The sequence below is a fragment of the Epinephelus moara genome, chromosome 13 (assembly GCF_006386435.1).
Source record: "Epinephelus moara isolate mb chromosome 13, YSFRI_EMoa_1.0, whole genome shotgun sequence".
Lineage (NCBI taxonomy): Eukaryota > Metazoa > Chordata > Actinopteri > Perciformes > Serranidae > Epinephelus > Epinephelus moara.
The window spans coordinates 21,400,043-21,419,378 of NC_065518.1; the positions used below are offsets into that span (position 1 = coordinate 21,400,043).

The window sequence follows — 19,336 nt, forward strand, 5'->3', positions numbered from 1 at the left end:
AAGAGTGTTGCCAGAGCACACCGGATGAATTTGTGTTTGTACAGGTGAGGACTTCTGGTAGGGCAGTGGTTGAGCTTGCAACTTTGGCAACGTCTCCCAAAACACAAGGCCCTTCCTTTTTCCTCGCATTTCCCATCAGCCCCTTCTATTTACCGTTCCTCCACAGGGAAACAGGCCTACTCTTAACAAAATCATGTTTTCTGGACTTGTCCATGAAAAAAAGCCTCTTTTTTCACCAGCAAGTCTAAACAGTGGATGACAACAGCTCGAGTCATTGGCACACGGCTACAGCTAAGTCATCCAAGAATGTTATTTGGCAGTGTTTGCCTTCACCTCAAGACATGCTCCGTAAAAGTCATCCAGACGTGCTCTGAACACTCGCCAAGTAAAATTATAGCAATTTCTGTGGCAATTTTTGTTAATATAAATGGATTACCTTTGTATTGGATTAGGCTTTTATGTGATATTTAGCGCATATATTAATTTCATGGCTGTACAAAGGTTTTAGACACACGCCGTGCTCCCCGTGTGTTTTCAGCAGGAATGCTCTTTCTAATGTGTTTCTTTGGTGGTCATTTTTACAGCATTTCTCTGTTAGTATAAATAGACATAGGTGGAACTTAATTCAGGTCAATTTTGCTTGTCATAAAAATTTGTTAGCGTAGGAAAATAAAACCATATTAGAAACCGCTGTCCCCGTTTTAACCTCTCGCCATAATGAAATAAAATTACACCCGGAGAGAGAGAAAAAAAAACAGGAGCAGAACATTGAAAAACAGTGTATATTTTTCTTACATGTTATAATTGCCCGGTGAGCTGGCCTGAGATCATATTTAGCATTAAACAGTGCCAGATCTGTTTAAAGGGGACAGAGAGTGACAGAGCCAGAGGAGTGAGGCCATTTTAGCATTAGACCTGCCGCTGAAGCCAGCGTTCCCTCACTCCCGCGCCAACACTACCTTACTTTGGCTTCATCTGCCCTTGACGCCCTCACTTACTCCGCTCTCAGATACAGTCACACACACACATTACACACCTTAGCCCCTTCTACAACAATATCCTGTAAATCCCTCAGTGTTTTCTCGCTCATACTTTCTGCACACGCCCTCTTTCAAATGTCCCGTAGCCGTTTCCGAAATGTTACGCCTGCTTCCCGTAGAGCTCTTCTCAGCGGGATTGATATGTCACTTCCATCCACAATTTCTGGACTAAACAGCCCGGCCGCACTGGCCAACTCCGATGACCTAATCCCAGTGTTGATACAGGGCAGTTAAAGCCTATTGCGAGTCGCACGCTATACCTGATCACACATCCGGACACGCCAAAAAAGCCAGTCCCAGATGTCCCCGATTTCATGTTCCAAAAGCCTCTTTACAGCTTATTCCGGTAGAACGGGTTCCAACATATCCTCAAAGTAGCAGGAGAGCCTTTAAAAAGCCTCTCCAGTGTATCTTAAAACCCATTCTTTAAATGCATCCGCCCCTTGTTGATTTCTGCGCTTGCTTTTCTTTCTGCAGTGCGAGCCGCTGTGACAGCAAGGTGCAAGTATTTAGCCCGGGCGAGTGCGCAAGAGTGGCAAGTTACAGAGCCAAGGAGTCCCTTAGGTGTCACCAGAGCCTTCATGAGGCCCTGTGGGTGTCTGGGTTGGAGGTAGGGTCCGAGGGGGCTGGGCTGAGGTCATGATCCTTTGCGGAGTGGTGACAAGGTTAAGCTCGCGAGTGGGGGGGTGAGAAATGAGGAATCCAGAGTGGGTAGACGTAGAGCCAAATACATTTTGTTTGACACAGCAGTTGTTCGGAAATGATGCGCCCAGTGCGCCAGTTTCACCCCTTAAACATTGCTGTTGAGATGGCTTTAAAGGTTTTGCTCACTCGTAGCAGTCTTGACTCGGATCTTTACCCTGCATGACAAGAACATTGTCTCTAACAGGCTGGTTTGATTGTTCGCCGGTTTTACTAAATGTTTGACATGCACCGCACCAAGATTACTGTCTGTGCTCTTGGCAAGCTCACGTACTGTCTCCAGACACAAGCCATGCACACACACACACACACACACACACACACACCCCATCTGCCGCCTCCCTCACTATGAATCCTGCCTCAAGACATGGGTTTACAAATCTCCGCTCTAGTAGTCAGAGAGGGCAGCCTCGTAAAGGAGCGTGTCTGTTTGTATTGAGGGAGACATGATGGAAAAAGCTGTGATTTATCTGCCCCGCAGTTTGAGCCACAGGACAGAATGAGGAAACAGATGGATAAGAGCTATTTGGTTACCGGTTGTGATGGAGTATTGGCTTTTCTGCTGGCACTGTCGATGCTGTAATGTATACTTTGTGTTGACTTAAAAATGCGAGACGGTGTATCATGCCATAACAGAGTCTGCCAAAGTCGCCGTATGAGATGAAGAGGCCTCTTGTGGAGTCAACGACAATATGACATCCCGAGTAGATGATAATTTATGGCGGTGTCGGAGCTCGCCACTCTTGGCTGCAGCCATCTTGGCCCTGTTTGGCTGCGGCACCAAGCTGTTCTATTCTCCAGCCCCTTCCTTTCCCCTCGTTTTGGACTCAGCCTGCAGGAAGTCCAGAGTACTGCTCTGGGGCCAGACACCATCCATCCCTAATGGACCAGCCAAGCCAGGTCTGCTCCCAGTGTTGTGGCAGGCACACTGGTATGCATTCATAGCATTAAATACAGAGGTCATGTGAAGGCTGTTTTGGATTGCCACTCGGGCTGATTTGCCAGAAATGCAGGTGAGCTGCGGTTGGTAGCGGAGCTGGGTGTTCCCGCTCTGCTGCAGCCTCTGGGTGTGGCGTTTAATAATTTAAATGATAGGTTTTGACATATTGAGTCCAGCGGGGAATAAGTGATACGGTGTTCTGTTTTTGCACAAGAAGAGTTTCCTTTGAAATTAAATCAATCAATGAAATATATAAGTATTCACAGTCTCATTATACATCGGTCCATGTCATCACCTGAAGGGAATTCCCACAAATTAGTTATTACCGCTAAAAAAAGTTATTACCCGTTACATAATAGATGTTATTAGATCATGTCTGCCACACTAATGAATGAGCAGCTGCATTAAAATGTGAATTTTAAAGAGGAGAAGCAGAACAGACAGATTTCGAAGCCTCGTCACAAGCCCCGCTCCAACCTTTTGTGGGGGCTCGTGGTTTTCGGTGGGCTCGGCCTCTGTTTTTTGGAAACTATTAGCTGGAATTACAGGGGGATTTGACAGATGGGTTTCTTGGGGAGAGCGGTGTGGATCCAGCAGAGGTGTGTATGTGTGCGAATGTGTGTGTGTGTGTCAGAGGAAGAGGCCAGCCAGGAACACATGCTCAGGAACAGGGCTCAGAATAAGCCCTCAGATCTGTACAGAGCTGTGGAAACTCTGAAGACCACAGAAGCAAAAACTCTCTTTTCTTGAAATATTTCTCTCTCTATGTGTTCGTTTCCCTCACCGACAAGGGGCAGATGTTTTTTTGATGCTGATTAGAATTTCAAAATAGGCCTCCATCCTTTCACACCATTTTTTCCCCCTTCCACGTAGTGAGGGGCAAGCAGAGGTCAGGCCCATGTTTCAGTCGTACACCCGATTCGTCAAGACACTTTTTAGGCCCGGCTATCGAGAAATGACCTCATATTTAAACACGCCACACGTGAAACCATGTGAGTTTGCATGATTTGGATAACATGAGCAACTTCGCATTTTTATAGTTTCCTAATCGTGGCGTGGAGAGGAGCAGGATCTGTGTGCTTTTGTTCTTGCGACACAGTGTTTGGTCTCGAGTAGAACAAAGTTAACCTCACTGGATTGCGTTGAATTTCCACACTGAACCCTGAGGATCCATCATTGCAGCACACAGCAGCCTGAAACTGTCTTTCACGGCCAGCTGAAATGTTGCTGTCCGTCCCTAGAGGGCAACATGATATGAAGATGGAGTGTAGATGGGTGAGGATGAAGAAAGCCAGAGCTGCCTTGATATTACTACATGCATGTGCCATGTTCCTACTTTCGCTAATTGACTTAAAGACCCCCCCTCCGCCTCCACCGCCTGTCGCTGGAGGCTAACAGGGAACCGACACTTCAATTACTTACAGCGCGACACATAAATGAGCAGGAGATGTTTGTGTGTGTGTGTTGAAGGGGGTTGCTGGGTGAAAGAAAGTGAATTTAAAAAAAGAAACCTCCTGTGCTTTCAAATAATTACACAGCCAAGGAATGTTGTTCTAAAATCAACAGCCCTATGAAACGATGCCTCTGGGGTGGTTTGCGTGAGACGCAGGGGCAACGGCACAGCGAGGCCAACAAACATGAGGTGTGTGAGATTTGCTTTCGTGTGTGTGTGTGTGTGTGTGTGTGTGTGTGTTTGAAGCAAGACCTTTATCTGGCTGAGACAACAGGGTTTGGTCAGTTTGTACTGTAGACGTGCTCTTTGCTTTTATTCCCTCTGTCAGTATTGCAACTTTGGTCCTCGGCCAACCCACAAGGAATTGATGCTTTTCTTGCTCTATGAAGCCACCCATAAAGGCTCTCTGGCAAGCAGGGAACATGGTGAAACAAATGTTAAGGACAGCAAAGTGTCAAATAACAGCGTTAATGTCAACCGGGTTAAAGCGCTGGATCCTTCGGAAATGCTCTGCGGCTGCCCGAGGCCAAGTGCGTGTGTGTGCATATGCATCTCTTCGCATGTGTGAGAGCCACATGTAATCTAGTAGTGCGATGTAGCGTTTCATCCCCGTGCCAAAGCAAACTGGTGGAGCTGCAGTGTGCCCACCCTGCTCTCCCAGGCCCCCATCCACTCTCCCCCACAGATGGTAGCAATCACCTCCCGAGGTGCCCGTCACCGCCGGCACTCTCTTCCTCTCTATCCTTGTGTAACTGACTCTTGTCATAGATTAACTTTCTTTGCCTGGACCTTTTCCTGTCCGCTACCTCTTCTTTTATTTCATGTATGTTTCTCTTTTTGCTGAATTCAGCCTTTTTTTTTTCTTCTCTCATTGAGTTATCTGTGTTTTGGTAACAGTTTGCCTCTTTTTATGCTGTTGCAGGCCTCTGTGCTCTATTGCCTGAGAAAATATGTGGTTTTTGGCCGCCGGCCGGTGTTGCTGGTGGCAGCAAGATTCAGAGACTGTTAAGAGAAAATATATGTCTGTTTTTTAACAATGAGTGCACGATAATTGCTCGGCTCCCTTTGACTGTGGTTTTGTCTAACTGTGACTGACATGGTTGCTGTCACTGTGCTTGAAATTATGTGTACGTTATGTATACATTCATACACTAATGCATGTGAAATGGAAGTTGTCTGTTACTGTAGAACAGCAGGAGTGACATAAAAGGACGCAGAAGACTAAGCTGTTTTCCTTAGGTTTGTGTACAAGTTTGACTGCTGAGACTGATCTACAGATGGGTGTTGAATGAAAGGGGCACTCCACCATTTTTAGATGAAAACAATTGAATAATGTCCTTTGTGGCTCTGAGAAATAAACCCTGATGATGTCATCAGGGTAATCTGGAATTGGGCTATAACCTGTAACACTGAAAGAAAGACCAGAGGGTGACGTATGAAAGACAGGGGCATTTACCACGCAAGGATGGTCTAATAAAATACACTAAAGTAGGGTTGGGTACCGGACTTTTAAGTATACTGACCGAATTACATTGGTACTACTGAGTTCTGATTCATGTTAAATCCATCTGTGCCAAATGCCTGAGAGCACATCTTGGTAAAAACACCAGGTTTAGACGAGAGGTGGAAGTGCCCTGAACCCTGGAAGCCGGTTATGGAACTTCATGACCGGCAACGGACCTCTCCAGAGCCACTGGGTTCAACTTCAGACAGGAGGTAGAGGTGCCCTGCAGCCGAGAAGCCGGCCGTGGAGCTCCATCAGCTCCCCAGCGAGCCAAAACTATGGTTGCAGCGCCAGTCTACCGTGATAGTTTCAGCATCTGGTCCATTTCCTTTTCTATATTCTTTGTTATAATCCAGTTTCACTGCTAGACAAGCAGACACACAGAGAGAAGATTAGTTCTATGTGTGATTACAAGGAGCAGAGGAGCAGAATTGCTTTTCACCATACTGTACTATACTACATCAGAAATTAAAGTTCTGACATTACAGAGAAAGTAAACTATGGGGAAAAAGTGCCATTTTTTAATGGTACCAAATTATAGGTACTGGTACCCAACCCTACTGAGGCTTGTTACGCCGTAGGAGTCTAAAAGTAAACAGCCAAGATGGCACCTGCCGAAGGACCGCGTCCATTCAGTTTAGCTTTGGAAGAAACGCGAAGCCAACTACACTTATCTTTTTCCTTAAGAGAGGAACAGAAGACTACCCTAGAAGCCTTCGTTTCCAGGAAGGACGTTTTTGCCGTTTTGCCGACGGGATATGGCAAAAGCATAATATATCAGTGAGCCCCACTGGTCGGCAAACAAATGGGGCTTAGTGCAATGAATACGTCACCTTGTTTTTTGCTCTGATTGGCTATCATGCTATCCAATTGTGTGCGGCGGCATTTAATATGCCTCAGTTAGTGCCACCCCTTGGGTAGGAAGGGTGTATCGGTGAGGGCCAGACTCAAAATCTTTCTAGATTTGAGTCTGGATTTCCAGGCTAAGCTAATATTGTAAGAGCATTACATTTGTTGTAATAGAAAAGCTCAAGAAGCTAACTCCTGGCAACGACCTGTCAAACAGAAAACAGTGAAAGTTATTCACTCTCGCGTTGGAATGAGATTACACTTGGTGTTTCGCCTTGCTATATTTGGGTTTTTCGGTGCTTTGCTTGCAATATTTGTAGCTTCCTCTTGGATGCATGCTGCTACTACCTGGCCACTACTAACCTCACCTGCGTGCTGTTATTGGCCGGGAGCTACACACCATTGCTCAAAGGTTGCAGCCCATAAACATCCAGAACGCTGCACAATGAGAACGAAATAAGAAAAACCAGGCAGATGGCTTTGCAGATGCATATGACGCCACGAACTCCTAGTGAGTCACAAGTGATGATTGAGAGGGATTACTTTTGTATGAGTCTGTACATTTTATAAGGAAAATCCTGCATAATACACAGTACTTTATCCCACACTAGGGAGTAAATGTCAGCATATCTCAGCTCCTGTGATGTCATTCCTTTAAAACATAAAGCTAATAATAAAAACCACAGCAGCTTCACTAATGCTTGTAACAGATCCTCAAAGATCCTGAAACTCTGTTAATGGGATGAGCTCCATCCTTTCCAAGGATATTCCCTCATCAGGTGTTTTGATGATGGCTATGGAGAGAGCTGTCTCATATGCTGGGTCAGTATCTCCCATAGGTATTCATTAAATGTGCGGAGGCCACGTATGATACACATCATTTTCACACTCATCAAACCACTGACATAAAAGTCCCTGTAAAACTGAAAGTGATCTCATTTCAAATTGAAAAGTACATGGTGGTCGTTGCAGTGGATTTTACTTTTACTGCTCAGTTCTGGGTGACCCATCATCATCTCAGGAGTCTTCTGCGTTCACATACAACCTGATCAGAGAAAAACATTAGGTTTCCCCTCTGCCACGCCACTGTCATCTCTGGCCTCAGCGGTGAATTTACACAGTAGGTTCCATCTGTCACTTTCTATTTCGAAACCAGCCCAGGCATTGCATGCATCCCCCCGATTGGACCTCATGGTTGTGTATGCCAAGAGTCATGGCAAACGTACATCTGTTTTTACCTCGCTTTTTACTGATTCGCCATGATAATTTGATTGCACAACAGTCGTCTACTTCTGCCCCTGCGCTCGGGACTGCGGGACGTTGCCTGTGGGGAAAAAAAAAAAAAAAGAGCAACCAAGACAGACAGAGAGTGAAGGCAAAGACGGGACACAGATAACAATGTTTAGATGTGGGGAAGTGAAGTGGACCAGAGAGAGGGAACAGAGCTCAACTCTCCACTGACACCAGGCCCCCCAACATGGCAACCCTCCAGCCTAATCTCATTAAAATCTTCCCCCGGCTGATGCCATCCAGAGAGAGAGAGAGGGGAGATGGAGGAAAGGATGGACAAGAGAAAGGGTCGGGGCAGGAAACAGGCGAAAGGAGGGAGAGGCAAAGCAGTGAGAGTATTTGAGATGGGGTCTCGTGAAAGTAAGAGGAGAGAGGGGAGGGTGGCTCAGGGGAGGGGTGGGAGAGGAATTAAGGGGACTCTCAGTTCAAAAGGGCTTCCAAGAGCTGGCTCTTAAGCCCACGGCGTGAGGCTAACCGCAGAAACCATTGGAGGGAGGGGAGGGCTGAGACGTGGTGTCAAAGTAGAAGTGAAAGATATGTCTGTGTGGAAGAGAAGGAAAGAGCAAGCGGTTCTAAAGCAGCTATGTTACAGCGAGGTAGACGCTCCTGTGTACATTATACGGTCCACGAAATGCACACAGCAGGACTACAGGAGTTGTAGTTTCCTGTTAGTCCTCGGCTCAGAGTTCTTAAATCTTTGTCTCAGCTTGTTGTCCACAGCTCATTAGAGTCCACAGACCCAGCGGTGTTTACATCTGTTTAAGTCTCACTTCTGACTTTTTTTTTTTGTGGCGTCTTTTGTTACTTGATCCATGTCATTATGTGAGCAGTTACTACCGCTTGAAGGAGTGTCTCTGGTGTGTGTGTTTGTCCACACTGTACACTGCTTTGGCTCTAATGAGGAGCTAATTAACCGGGTGTTCCCCTCGGTGCCCTGAGCAGGTGGCTGGAGCAGCCAGGCGGAACTCAGCCCAAACACACAGCACACACACACACACACACACACACACACACACCGACACACACATACACATGATGGCAGGAGCCCATATAGCAGAGCCTGTTTGGCCAGGCGGAGAGGGCACCCAAGGGGGGCTGCAGCAGGTCTGGACCACGGCCGGGGCCAAGAGGGGAGAGGGTGGTGGTGGGAGAGCGGCCCTCCAATTTTCAAGGACCAATTTTAGCCATGGGATTTGGGTTTTGCACAGGCATCCAAAATCAATTGGCTGTGCTTACCGGCTTGGCTTTGGTGGAGCTGAAGGAAAAATGAGGTTAGATTTATCCCTGACATATGGAGGGGAGCAGAGAGGCGGTGCACTCCACAAACACACTTGCATTTTATTTGTCGAAGGGCAGTCTTTACGGGCCAATTTGTCATAGCACACACATGACAGGCCAGACTGTGAGCTTGTTTGGAACACATGTACTTGTTGAGGCACCTTTAATGAAAGCTGAATTAGAGCAGCTTGACCTTACCTGTAGGAAGTAAGGAAGTAAGCACCACCTACGTCACAAATGGAGACGTGTGCAAACTGTGTAGAGGAATATATCAGATAGAAATTTACTCTTGCAGTTATTCCACTCAAATTTGCATTTGGCTCGCTTTATTTTGATGACAAAGTGGTGCAGCTATTCCCTACTCTAATATTTTCCTAGGGGTTTCTTGCTCCTTTGCCTCCACCCCCTCCTTTATTTTTGTTGCAGCATCCCTCTGTTTGCCAAGCCTGTAGCTTGTGTTTGTTGTTTGATTTCCACGACAACACAAGGAACCAGATTTACGCATCCTTGAATTGGACACTGACCCATAAAGGAGCCGCGCTCACTGGAGGATCGCAGATTCTTTGCTGACTTTCCACCACCCACAGAACAACACAGAAAAAGTCTGCTCTTTTCCAACAGATAAGAATAAGTGTTTTTGCAAAGCACCAGTGAGGCTTTGATGTGTTAATGAATTGAAAAATGGCCTTCAACAGCGTTCAGTTATCCCCGCTGAGCCTAATTTGGGTGGGGGGGGGGGCTGCTGCGGTGGTGGGGGTGGCAGGTTGGGGTGTCAGTGTGTGTGTGTGCGCACAAGCACTTCAAAACAAACCCATAAACATTCCAGGATCTTTAGGCAGCTGCAGCTCCGAGCTGAAGTTAACTGCACGCAGCATGTACACCATAGAAAACCCACCTACATGCATACAAACACCTACCTGAGTGCCTTTTGCTTAGTTTCTCAACCTTAGTTCAGTTTCATTCATCTTTTCCCAAACTACTTTTTCTGCCAGACACTAATTCTCTAATTCTCTGTCAGTCACAAAAAGTCTGGCTGTTGTTAAAGCCGTCAGCGCTACACATGCTAAATCATTCAAAGGTTATATTCTGGAACTTTCTTTGCATTCTCCACACTTGAACGTATCCTCTCCTGCCTCGGACTTTGTTGCCCGATCTTGTTGCACGGCAGCGAATCGAGAAGATGCCATGAGAGGCAACGTCGGTACTTCAGCGGGGGAGAAAACGCAATCCATCGCTTTCATGTTCTGCTACAAGGTGTTAATGGACACAAGTGCTCACAGCTGTGTGTGTGTTTGAGACGCTTGATCATAATCACAGTCCCCCACCTCGGTCTCCCCCCCCCCCACAGCAGCCCCAGCCGCTCACCAGAGCTGGTGTGTTCTTTGTCACATTCCCCTTAGAAGAAGTTGGACAGGCTGTTTAGTTGTTCGCATGCACACACACACTACACACATGCATCCACACCGATTCAATTTGGAACATTTTTTTAGTTAAAACATGCAACATATCACTTAAAACTTTGTTCAGTGTGCACGCTTCCATCAGAATACATATTTATATTTTTATCCAGGGTCAAAGGTCAGTCCTCATCTTGCCATTTCATGAAAGCACACCAAAACATCCAGCGGTGTCTCTTCACAATATGGAGCCATACATGACAAAATATTTAATTAACTACAGAATTCCATACAAATTGGGCCACGTAATAACCAGATGGAATTGGGAAACAGTCTGGGAATGTGCTCCCCCCTTTTTTTTCCAGGGTCTGCAACCAGGGAAAACTGGGCCTCTTTCCCAACCTGGTGCCAGGCTTCCCCTTTTCAGTGTGGATGGAGGGGCATATCATTCACTGCTTACATATTACTGGACATATATATTCAAGTCACTCCTCTCCTGTGAGAGAGCCATGGGTGTCATTAACAGTCATTTTTGATCAACTGCAAGGAGCTCATCTGACATTATACAGATCATTGAGCTCAGTGTAACGGCAGAGCTGACCTTGGCTGCAGCAGCAGTGCATGTGTCAGCTGGTGATGAAGAAAGAGACTTTAAAGGGTAACTTGGTTAATTTTCAACCTGGACCCTATAGTCCCATGATTTTGTATTGAAGTGTCTAATGAAGAAAACACTTTTTGAAACTTGTTTAGTATTGAACAAGAGCGCTGCAGGCAGCAGCAGTGAAACATGCTGCAATGTAACCACTTGGGGCAATTGTGCACCGCTAGTCTATACCTCTAAAAGTGCTTGTTTTTGCTAATGACAGGCTCAGCTTGTTATTTAAAATGTCTGACAATATTATGGAAAGGATCCCTACAGAGATAGATCTTTTTGTTTAATGAGAAACAAGCCCAAAATCTGTATCAGCAAGCCCACCAGACTCCATTTAAATAAACAGCAATTTTAGCATGTATAGAGACAGCACATTTTCACATCCAACTGGGTGAATTAAGGGTTTATTTCAACCAAACCAGAGTTAGTGATTGTTGGAACAGTGGAAAGACAATCCAAGAGGGTTTTTTTGAGTTTTATTTTGTTTCTGTTGACTCTAAATAAAGTGTGTTGTCCAATGATAAATTACTGTTTTTTTAAAATGGAGTCTGGTGGGTTTGTCGATAGTGATTTCAGGGCTGTTTCTAGCTGAACAAAAAGAGTCTTACTCTGTAGGGATCCTCTTCATAATGTTGTCAGACACTTCTAATAACAATCTGAACCTGTCAGTGGCAAAAACAAGCACTTTTAGTGGAAGTAAATTGACGGTGCACTGTTGCTTATTATTGTTACATTGCTGCAGCGCACTCAATTTGAAAAACTGTTGCCTCCATTAGTCACGTACACCCAAAAACATTGGAAAATGGAGTCCAGGTGACAAGTAAACATCTTTTTTGTTACCTTCTCTGACTCATAAAAGTACTTGTATTACTTTTCTCTAACTGCCCACTCACCAGTCACTGTATGGCACACAAAGCCACACATACATAAAGTCCTCCCAGTCCTTGAGCCATTCTGTCTTTGCTTATTCCCCATTGTTGTGTCTTTTTCTCTTCTAAACTTCTATTGTTAGTGCATGTTTCTTAATCACACTCACACCAGAATAATTAATATCACCCTCTGTTGTGATGCCCTAATAATCCTTCTTTTGCCATAACTGTTGACATTTTCGGTCAAACAGCTCTGCTGTTGTTTACTCCTTTCTAATTTATCTGCGGATAACTTTGAACCAGAGCTAAGCTCCGCAGCAGTCGTCTTTGAAGCCGCGGCCAAGTCTTCAGGTCCCAGGTCTGACTCTGATTTAACCAGCAGAGGGTCTGGATCAAACTCTATTTCACAAACAAGAAGGGCAGGTTTCTCATTAAGGCTTCTCAAATGCAAACCCCACATGTAGAGAGTGGAGCGGAGTTTCTGAATAATGTCAGAGCTGGTGAATGTGGTCTAATATGGAGAAATCAATGGAAAGACTGGTGAGGCAAAGAGACATAAAGGCATCTGGGAGGGACTGCGAAGAGATATAACCTCACTTCACATGTCCCATATATTGCGGTTCGCCTCATTTAGAAGACAGCTAGCTCGAGTCCGTTCCTTTATCTGAATCGCTCTCGCTTTTAATAGATCTTAGGAGTCTTTACTCATCAGTGATTCATGAAATTAATGTCTCTCTTTCCAGTGATTAATAACTAATGGGCCGAGAGAAGCAGAATTCATTAATTATGAAATGGAGAAAATGAGCTCTGCAAATATCACTTTTGATTGATGAGTTCTGGAATAGCAGCCAAGCACACAGCCGCAGTGTAGATTATAAACCACTCACTGTTATACTGCCTCACTGGAAAATCTCCGCCAACTCTCCTGCGATATACTTGGTAGTGACCATATGTTTTACTGCATTGCACACTCCGTGTGAATATTTCATCTGAGCTAACTTCCATTTAGACTCTTTAAGGATAAATACTGTGGAGATACTTTTACATTTACCCTCCTTTGCTGATGTTCACACAACTGATAACTTTTCTCTCTTCCCTCTGCAGCATGCAACTGTAACCTCCATGCCCGTCGCTGCCGATTCAACATGGAGTTGTATAAGCTGTCGGGGAGGAAGAGCGGAGGCGTCTGCATGAACTGCCGTCACAACACCGCAGGCCGCCACTGCCACTACTGCAAGGAGGGCTTTTATAGAGACATGGCGAGGCCGATCACTCACCGACGAGCCTGCAAAGGTAAGAGGCTTGTCTGTAACAGCTGTGGCATTCATTACACTTCACTTGTCAATCCATCAGCAGCTCTGATCTATTTTTCTTCCATTTTCTGTTTCTAATAAGGTTTGAGCATCTCTAGGTGGGACTCATTTTGTTTTCTGTTCAAACATGCTGTGGTGTCTCCAAGGCAGTCTTAAAGAGGCTCATTTTTTTAAGCTAGCATCGAAGGTAGTGGTATCTTGCAAAACAAAACAAGCCAAGGCATCCATTGGTGGTAACCACGTCAGCATAAGTTGTCAGGAAAGGGGTTAATATCGCTCCAAAATTAGGCTGGATAACCACAAGTCTCCCCTTGACTTGAGAAGGCTTGTTCCCAGGAACTGTTTTATTTCATACAATCATGTACTCCTTCAAATTAGAATTGTATATTTTTCTTTTGAAGAAAAAGGACAATTAACCTTTTAAAGAACAATGAATCACCTAACATATGTAACAAATTAAAACAAGATTGCTGTGGAGCTCAAAATGTTAACTGTACCAATATTAAGGCCCAGACACACCAAACCAACATCAAAGAACTAGTGGCATAAAGGTCTAATTTTTGCATCGCTTCATGTCGCCTGTGATTTGGCTAAAAAGCTGCACCTGAACACACCGCAAAGATTACAGCCAATGGCAAACTAGCACGAATGTTCTGTGCCTGTGTGAGAGGAAATAACCTTCCATACCAGCAGGTGGCAGTAGTCTGTATTTGTCATCAAAAAAGTAAGACCAGAATGCAGGTATATTTCTGATCAATCTGAATCACTTGCAAGGGCCTGCTCTCTCTACAGGCCCCTCCACCCCAGAGGCCCCTGTGCAATTGCACTGCCTGCACTCTCTATATTTATGCCCTTGCTTATGGTATAACAAGTTTGTTTCGATGTGATGCCCTCATGACTTGAGTCCTTTGTTTACTTTCCTCACTTCAATTTCCCTTCTCGAGCACTGAGCTGTACTGCCAATCAGATCGATTTCATTCACTGACAGACTCCACTGTCTCCGATGCCGATTCAACATGCTGAATTGGCTGAAAAAAAGCCAGGGCCAAGGGCTGACTAGTACAAACGGTGCGGGGAAAACCACCAAAACTAGCGTCAGCTTGACGTATCAGGGCCTTTAGTTTATACACATCAGATAATTAGTGACAAGAACTATAGAAAAAGAAGCCAAAATATATCAGTAAGCGATTCCTCTACATATTGACATAAGTTTCAACTAGCCTAGATACTTTAACTGCATAATCAACCCAGTCTCACTCCGAAGTCATCAAAATCCAGTGCTTGGGCTGTGACTTGCCGCGTCAGACACTGATGAAAAAAGCCGCCTTTAACGTTGGTATGATACACGGCCAGCTGCCGTTATAATTTAAAAGCGTGCGGCAGCATTAGGGGGAAATGCAACGGGACAAGGACAAAAGTTAAGGCAGCAAAAGTCCAAGTAGGGCGGGTGGGAGTGGTGGTGGATGGGTCCAACAAACACCGACTTTCACTCAGGAGAGCGTTGCTCGCGTTCCTTAAGATTATGAAGCCAAACCCTGTTCTTTTTTCCTAAACCTAGTTGTTTAGTTGTTGAAAGAAAAAAACATCAATTCACAATTTTTTTTACGTAGTGTGTTTGTTTTGAAAGAGACTGCATGTAAATGTTAAATTTCCTGTGAAAATGGAAGTGTAATTTGAAAGAAGACAGTGTATGTAACAGGCAGAACTTCGTCGTCAACCGAATTTCACCCAGGGTACCTTTCATGTTGTATCTGGACATGGAAGGTCCATGAGTCAGAGTGAGAATGTGTTGGCATAACAGAATTCCTGAAAATCAGTTATGGCTTTTAGTTTTGGTCTGCCAACCCAAGATTCTCAGTGGCCCCATCTGGCCAACCCTAAGAAAAATTTCTGGTGGCACCACTGCAAATATGGTGTGACCGCTGCTCCTACACCCAGTTCTCCAGCTGTCAGAAACATGCAACAGAAGTATTTTTCTGGGAAAGAATTAACAAGCACTCAATGTTTACAACAACTAATGGAGAAATATTCACAGACAAGGATCACTTTTGTGTTAAATCAATCAGTAAGAGAGTAGCAAAAATGAATATTTATTTATATGAACATGTCACAGATTATTACTTTAAGCTCGGTTTGACTTTTTATTTGGCGAGTGCTGTGCGAAATGTTTACAAAGTGTTCAAACAAAAGCTGATTGAGACGTTCTAACCCTTGTAATACTTGTGTAATCGTGTCTGAAAAAGTTTAAGACGTTATTATTGGAAACATACACGGTCATGGTGACTTTTAATAAAAAATATCAGCATATCTGAGTTGCTGTACCATAGCAGGGAGAAGGAATTGATACTATGCCCGAAGCTTTTCTGGCTGTCCTCACAAATGTTCCCCCCATACCACACACCACATAATATTATCACTTGACCAAGGCATTCCTCGTGGAAAAATGTATTTTACCCCTTTTATTATTTCACATTTGCAGTGAATATTTTTCAGCCTGATATTATGCTGGAAGCATTTCTCTCCTCTTGCTGGACTGGTTGCAAAAACAACACTAGTTTCCTGTACTTGTTGCTCAGGAAAATATTCAAATCAATCGCAGAGAGTGAGAGAGAGGGAGTTTTTTTTCCTGTTGATCCTGATGTAGGTAAAGAATCACTTCCAGAAAATAAAAAACAGCATTAGCGAGAGCTGCCAACGCTCACAGCCGTGAAGATCTTTTGGTTGAAATTTCATGGCGAAAATCTCCTGCTGGCTTCCGCTCACTTTTTCCTTCTGCAGCCGGCCCAAGCTGTAACTGAACACCGGGAGGTTAGAAATGGCACAGTATCAGGCCGCACTTGCCCATGTTAGCTGCGCTGAGATGCCGAGCCATTCATCATATAATGGCAAGCGACTTGGTCACATACCTTAAATCTGAAGTCATCTGACCTGTTGCTGCACCAAAGCACTGACAGAAAGAGATCCACCTCGGCCCTGGCAGGAGATCAGTCCTGAGATGGCATCCCCGCGTGCAAATTGTTCCCTCATCTTCCATTTCCTGCAATACCTGCGAGTGTGATGCTCCCACACACACGCAGGCTCCACTGACACTGCAATTTGTCCTTATCAAAGCCTTACGATCAGGTGGTAAACAGTTTATCTGCCTCCCTCACAAAGGCCCCAGATGTGACGGAAATGAAAGTTAACGTCCGCAAAGCCTCAGCTGAGCGACTGGCTCCGTGATTGATCAGAGCAATTCCGCAGCCTTCTAGGAGCCGTCATTTTCCTTTGCCTCAGTACTTGCTCACTTTTTTTTCATCTCCATCCCCCATGATCTTTTATAACCACCATCTCCTCTTCCTCCCCAACTTCTTGTCTTTCTTTTTCTTTCATCCCTAATTTTATTTTCCAGCTCTGATTTTTACTCTCCTCCATGTGTCAGGGTCAAGACAGAGGTCAGAGGTGCAGCATGGCTAAAGGGGGTCAGGTCTGAAATGGAGTTACAACAATAAAATACAGGTGTTTTCTAAAGGTAAGACAGGAGTGGGGGAGGGCTGGGGTTCTGGTCAGGCTCTAAGAGGACGAACAGGCCATGTCTGTTTCTAATGAGACCTGCTCTGTAGATGGGGTGTCTATGAGAAGGAGTAACCACCTCTCCCCTGCCTCCATCACCACCACAACTTACCTCCCACGCACCACAAAACTGCAGGGCTCCAGCTCCCCAGTTGAAATGCCCGGGCAGCACCCGCTCGACGAGCCCTTTACAGTGTCACAGGCATTAAAACAGTCAGCAAAATGAATGAGACATGGCAATCACCACATGGCCTGGCTGCAGTATAAGAGCTCTTCAGAGTGCAAGGTTTTTATGTGAATCCAAGCCGTACAGCTGGTATCCGTTGACCACAAGGAACATTGATAAAAGGCATTAAAAACGAGGCCACGGTCCATGTGAAGTGACGCCGGCCAACATAAACCACACCGGCCGTATGTCTTAAATATCACTCTGAAGCAGGGCATGAGGATCTCTGCTGTCAGAAAACACTGGATAGAAAAAGTGTTACGCAACCTAATTCTAAGCGTAATTTCAGGTTAGTTAATATAGTGTGTGTCCTATAGCAAGTGTCAAGTTTAGCTAGTACCTGCGACTTCAAGGTTTTAATCTCAGATGTCACTGAGAGGGTTGAGCTGTTCTATTGATTTTAGCTTTTCAGTCCTTTAACATAGCATTATTACTTTAAAAGCTTCAGTAATACTAATATCTCTTAAAAATTAGTTGTGCAAGATGTACTTAATTCTCTTGATTATATGACTCAGGGACTGTTCTTTACTTATCAAAGGAGAGGGTTGGCTGTGGGGTGTGACTTTGTCTTGAACCTTCCAGATGCTCCACACATTTGTTCCTTGAGCCTCCCTTAGTATCTGGGGGACAATGCAAGAACCTCCCTCGCCAGATTTACATCAAATGTAGGTACTGGAGATAAAACAATGAGTTATTATCAAAACAAAGCTAATTTCTTAGGCAAAACACAAATCCTTCTTAGAAATGACATCATCATCATTATCAAGGAAGTTTTTATATTTTCTGGAAGGGGTGTACATCGCCAGTTTCATCACGATACAATATTATATTGATTCTTTGGCAATGATAAGATATTTTCCGATATTGCAAAGTCTGCCACGATACGATTTCGATTCGGTGCAATTTAGGGGCCTGTGACTGATATGAGACGATATTATATGCCCATTTAACACTATCGATTTCTTCAAAGATAAAAACAACACTAACACATAAAACACCACATGGCAAAACCTTCAGGGCTTTCTGTCAAGGTCCTTCCTGGAAGAAATCTTTTCATTTTAACCCAAACCATCTTCTTTTTACTAAAACTTCAGGTCTACCTAGCTTAAAGCCCTGAAGGCGAACTTCCCCAAAGAGCCATAAAACACAGATTAACAGCAAGATCATTTCACAAAAGTATCAACTTCAGCTCATTATTAGCTTAAGCATGTTTAAAGGAGAAGTCCGGTATTTTGCGCTTTGAGCCATGAAACTCACCGAGTGGTCAGTGGTGTTCGTTGATGTTCTGACATAAAAATCGTAGCAAACTGTGGTTTCCATCCGTGTTTTCGCTATTCATCTCGATTGTGGAACTTTTTTTCAGCTGTCTCACACCCGTATGTAAACTTCCGCTTGATTGTTTGTTTGACCATGAAGCGTTATACGCTTCAGCCCACTTGATGGTGATAATGCTCCTATACGTGGGTGTCGCCAACTGGCAGGAAACCATTGCAATGTAATGGGGCACAGAAAAGAAGCAGAAGAAGAAGGTTGGCATCGTGTTCAAAGGCATCGTACTGGGAAGGCTGTTTACAAGCAAGTAATCCATTGTGCAGTTGTTTAGACTTATTACAAAACTTTTTGTTTGTTCTTGTTCTTCCACACAGCACTGTCGAGCTGGCACTTTCGCTGAGCTAAAAGACTACAGTGACTACAACCTTGTCGTAAACAACCCCGTTTCCGTTTCCAGTGGCGGATTACTACCAACGGACAATGAGGCTTCCTATAGAAAACCAATGGGGTAGACTAAATGTCATATAAATCATCACGGAAACCACAGTTTGCTACAATTTTTATGTCAGAACATCAACGAACACCACTGACCACTCAGTGAGTTTCATGGCTTTGGAAAGGAATGTTTAGCGTGGTTTTAGGACAGGTTCACACATGGCCATAGGCAGCAGTGTTAAACCAGGCAGGGGAGAGCCAAATTCTCCGAAAATGAGCAGTCGTCACTATTTTGGTCTTGGCCACTCTATTTCACCATAAACAACCTAGAAATGGGGCTCAAAGTGCAAAATACTGGACTTCTCCTTTAAATTGAATAAATTAGCTTAGCAGCTAGCAGACTTTTTTCTGTACTCCTACATTAAAAAATTACGTGTAATGTTATTTTTGTTCCTGCTCACTGTTAGTTTAAGTCACTGCAACGCCCAACAGAACAGTTCAGTTGAATTTCTGTCTGCATGCACGTTTTTTTCAGCCAAACAGTGATACAGAGCAGCTAATGTT

At 44.5% G+C, this 19,336-nt stretch overlaps 1 protein-coding gene across 3 annotated transcripts in view; it reads left to right on the top strand.

The window, feature by feature from the left end:
• The window catches only part of ntn2 (netrin 2), a 55,616-nt gene that overhangs the window by 18,535 nt on the left and 17,745 nt on the right, over window positions 1–19,336 (top strand). For all 3 annotated transcript variants that reach the window (XM_050060561.1, XM_050060562.1, XM_050060560.1), the window contains exon 3: window positions 13,079–13,267. In XM_050060561.1, coding sequence (XP_049916518.1) covers window positions 13,079–13,267 — 189 coding nt within the window. The remainder of the gene's footprint in view (window positions 1–13,078; window positions 13,268–19,336) is intronic.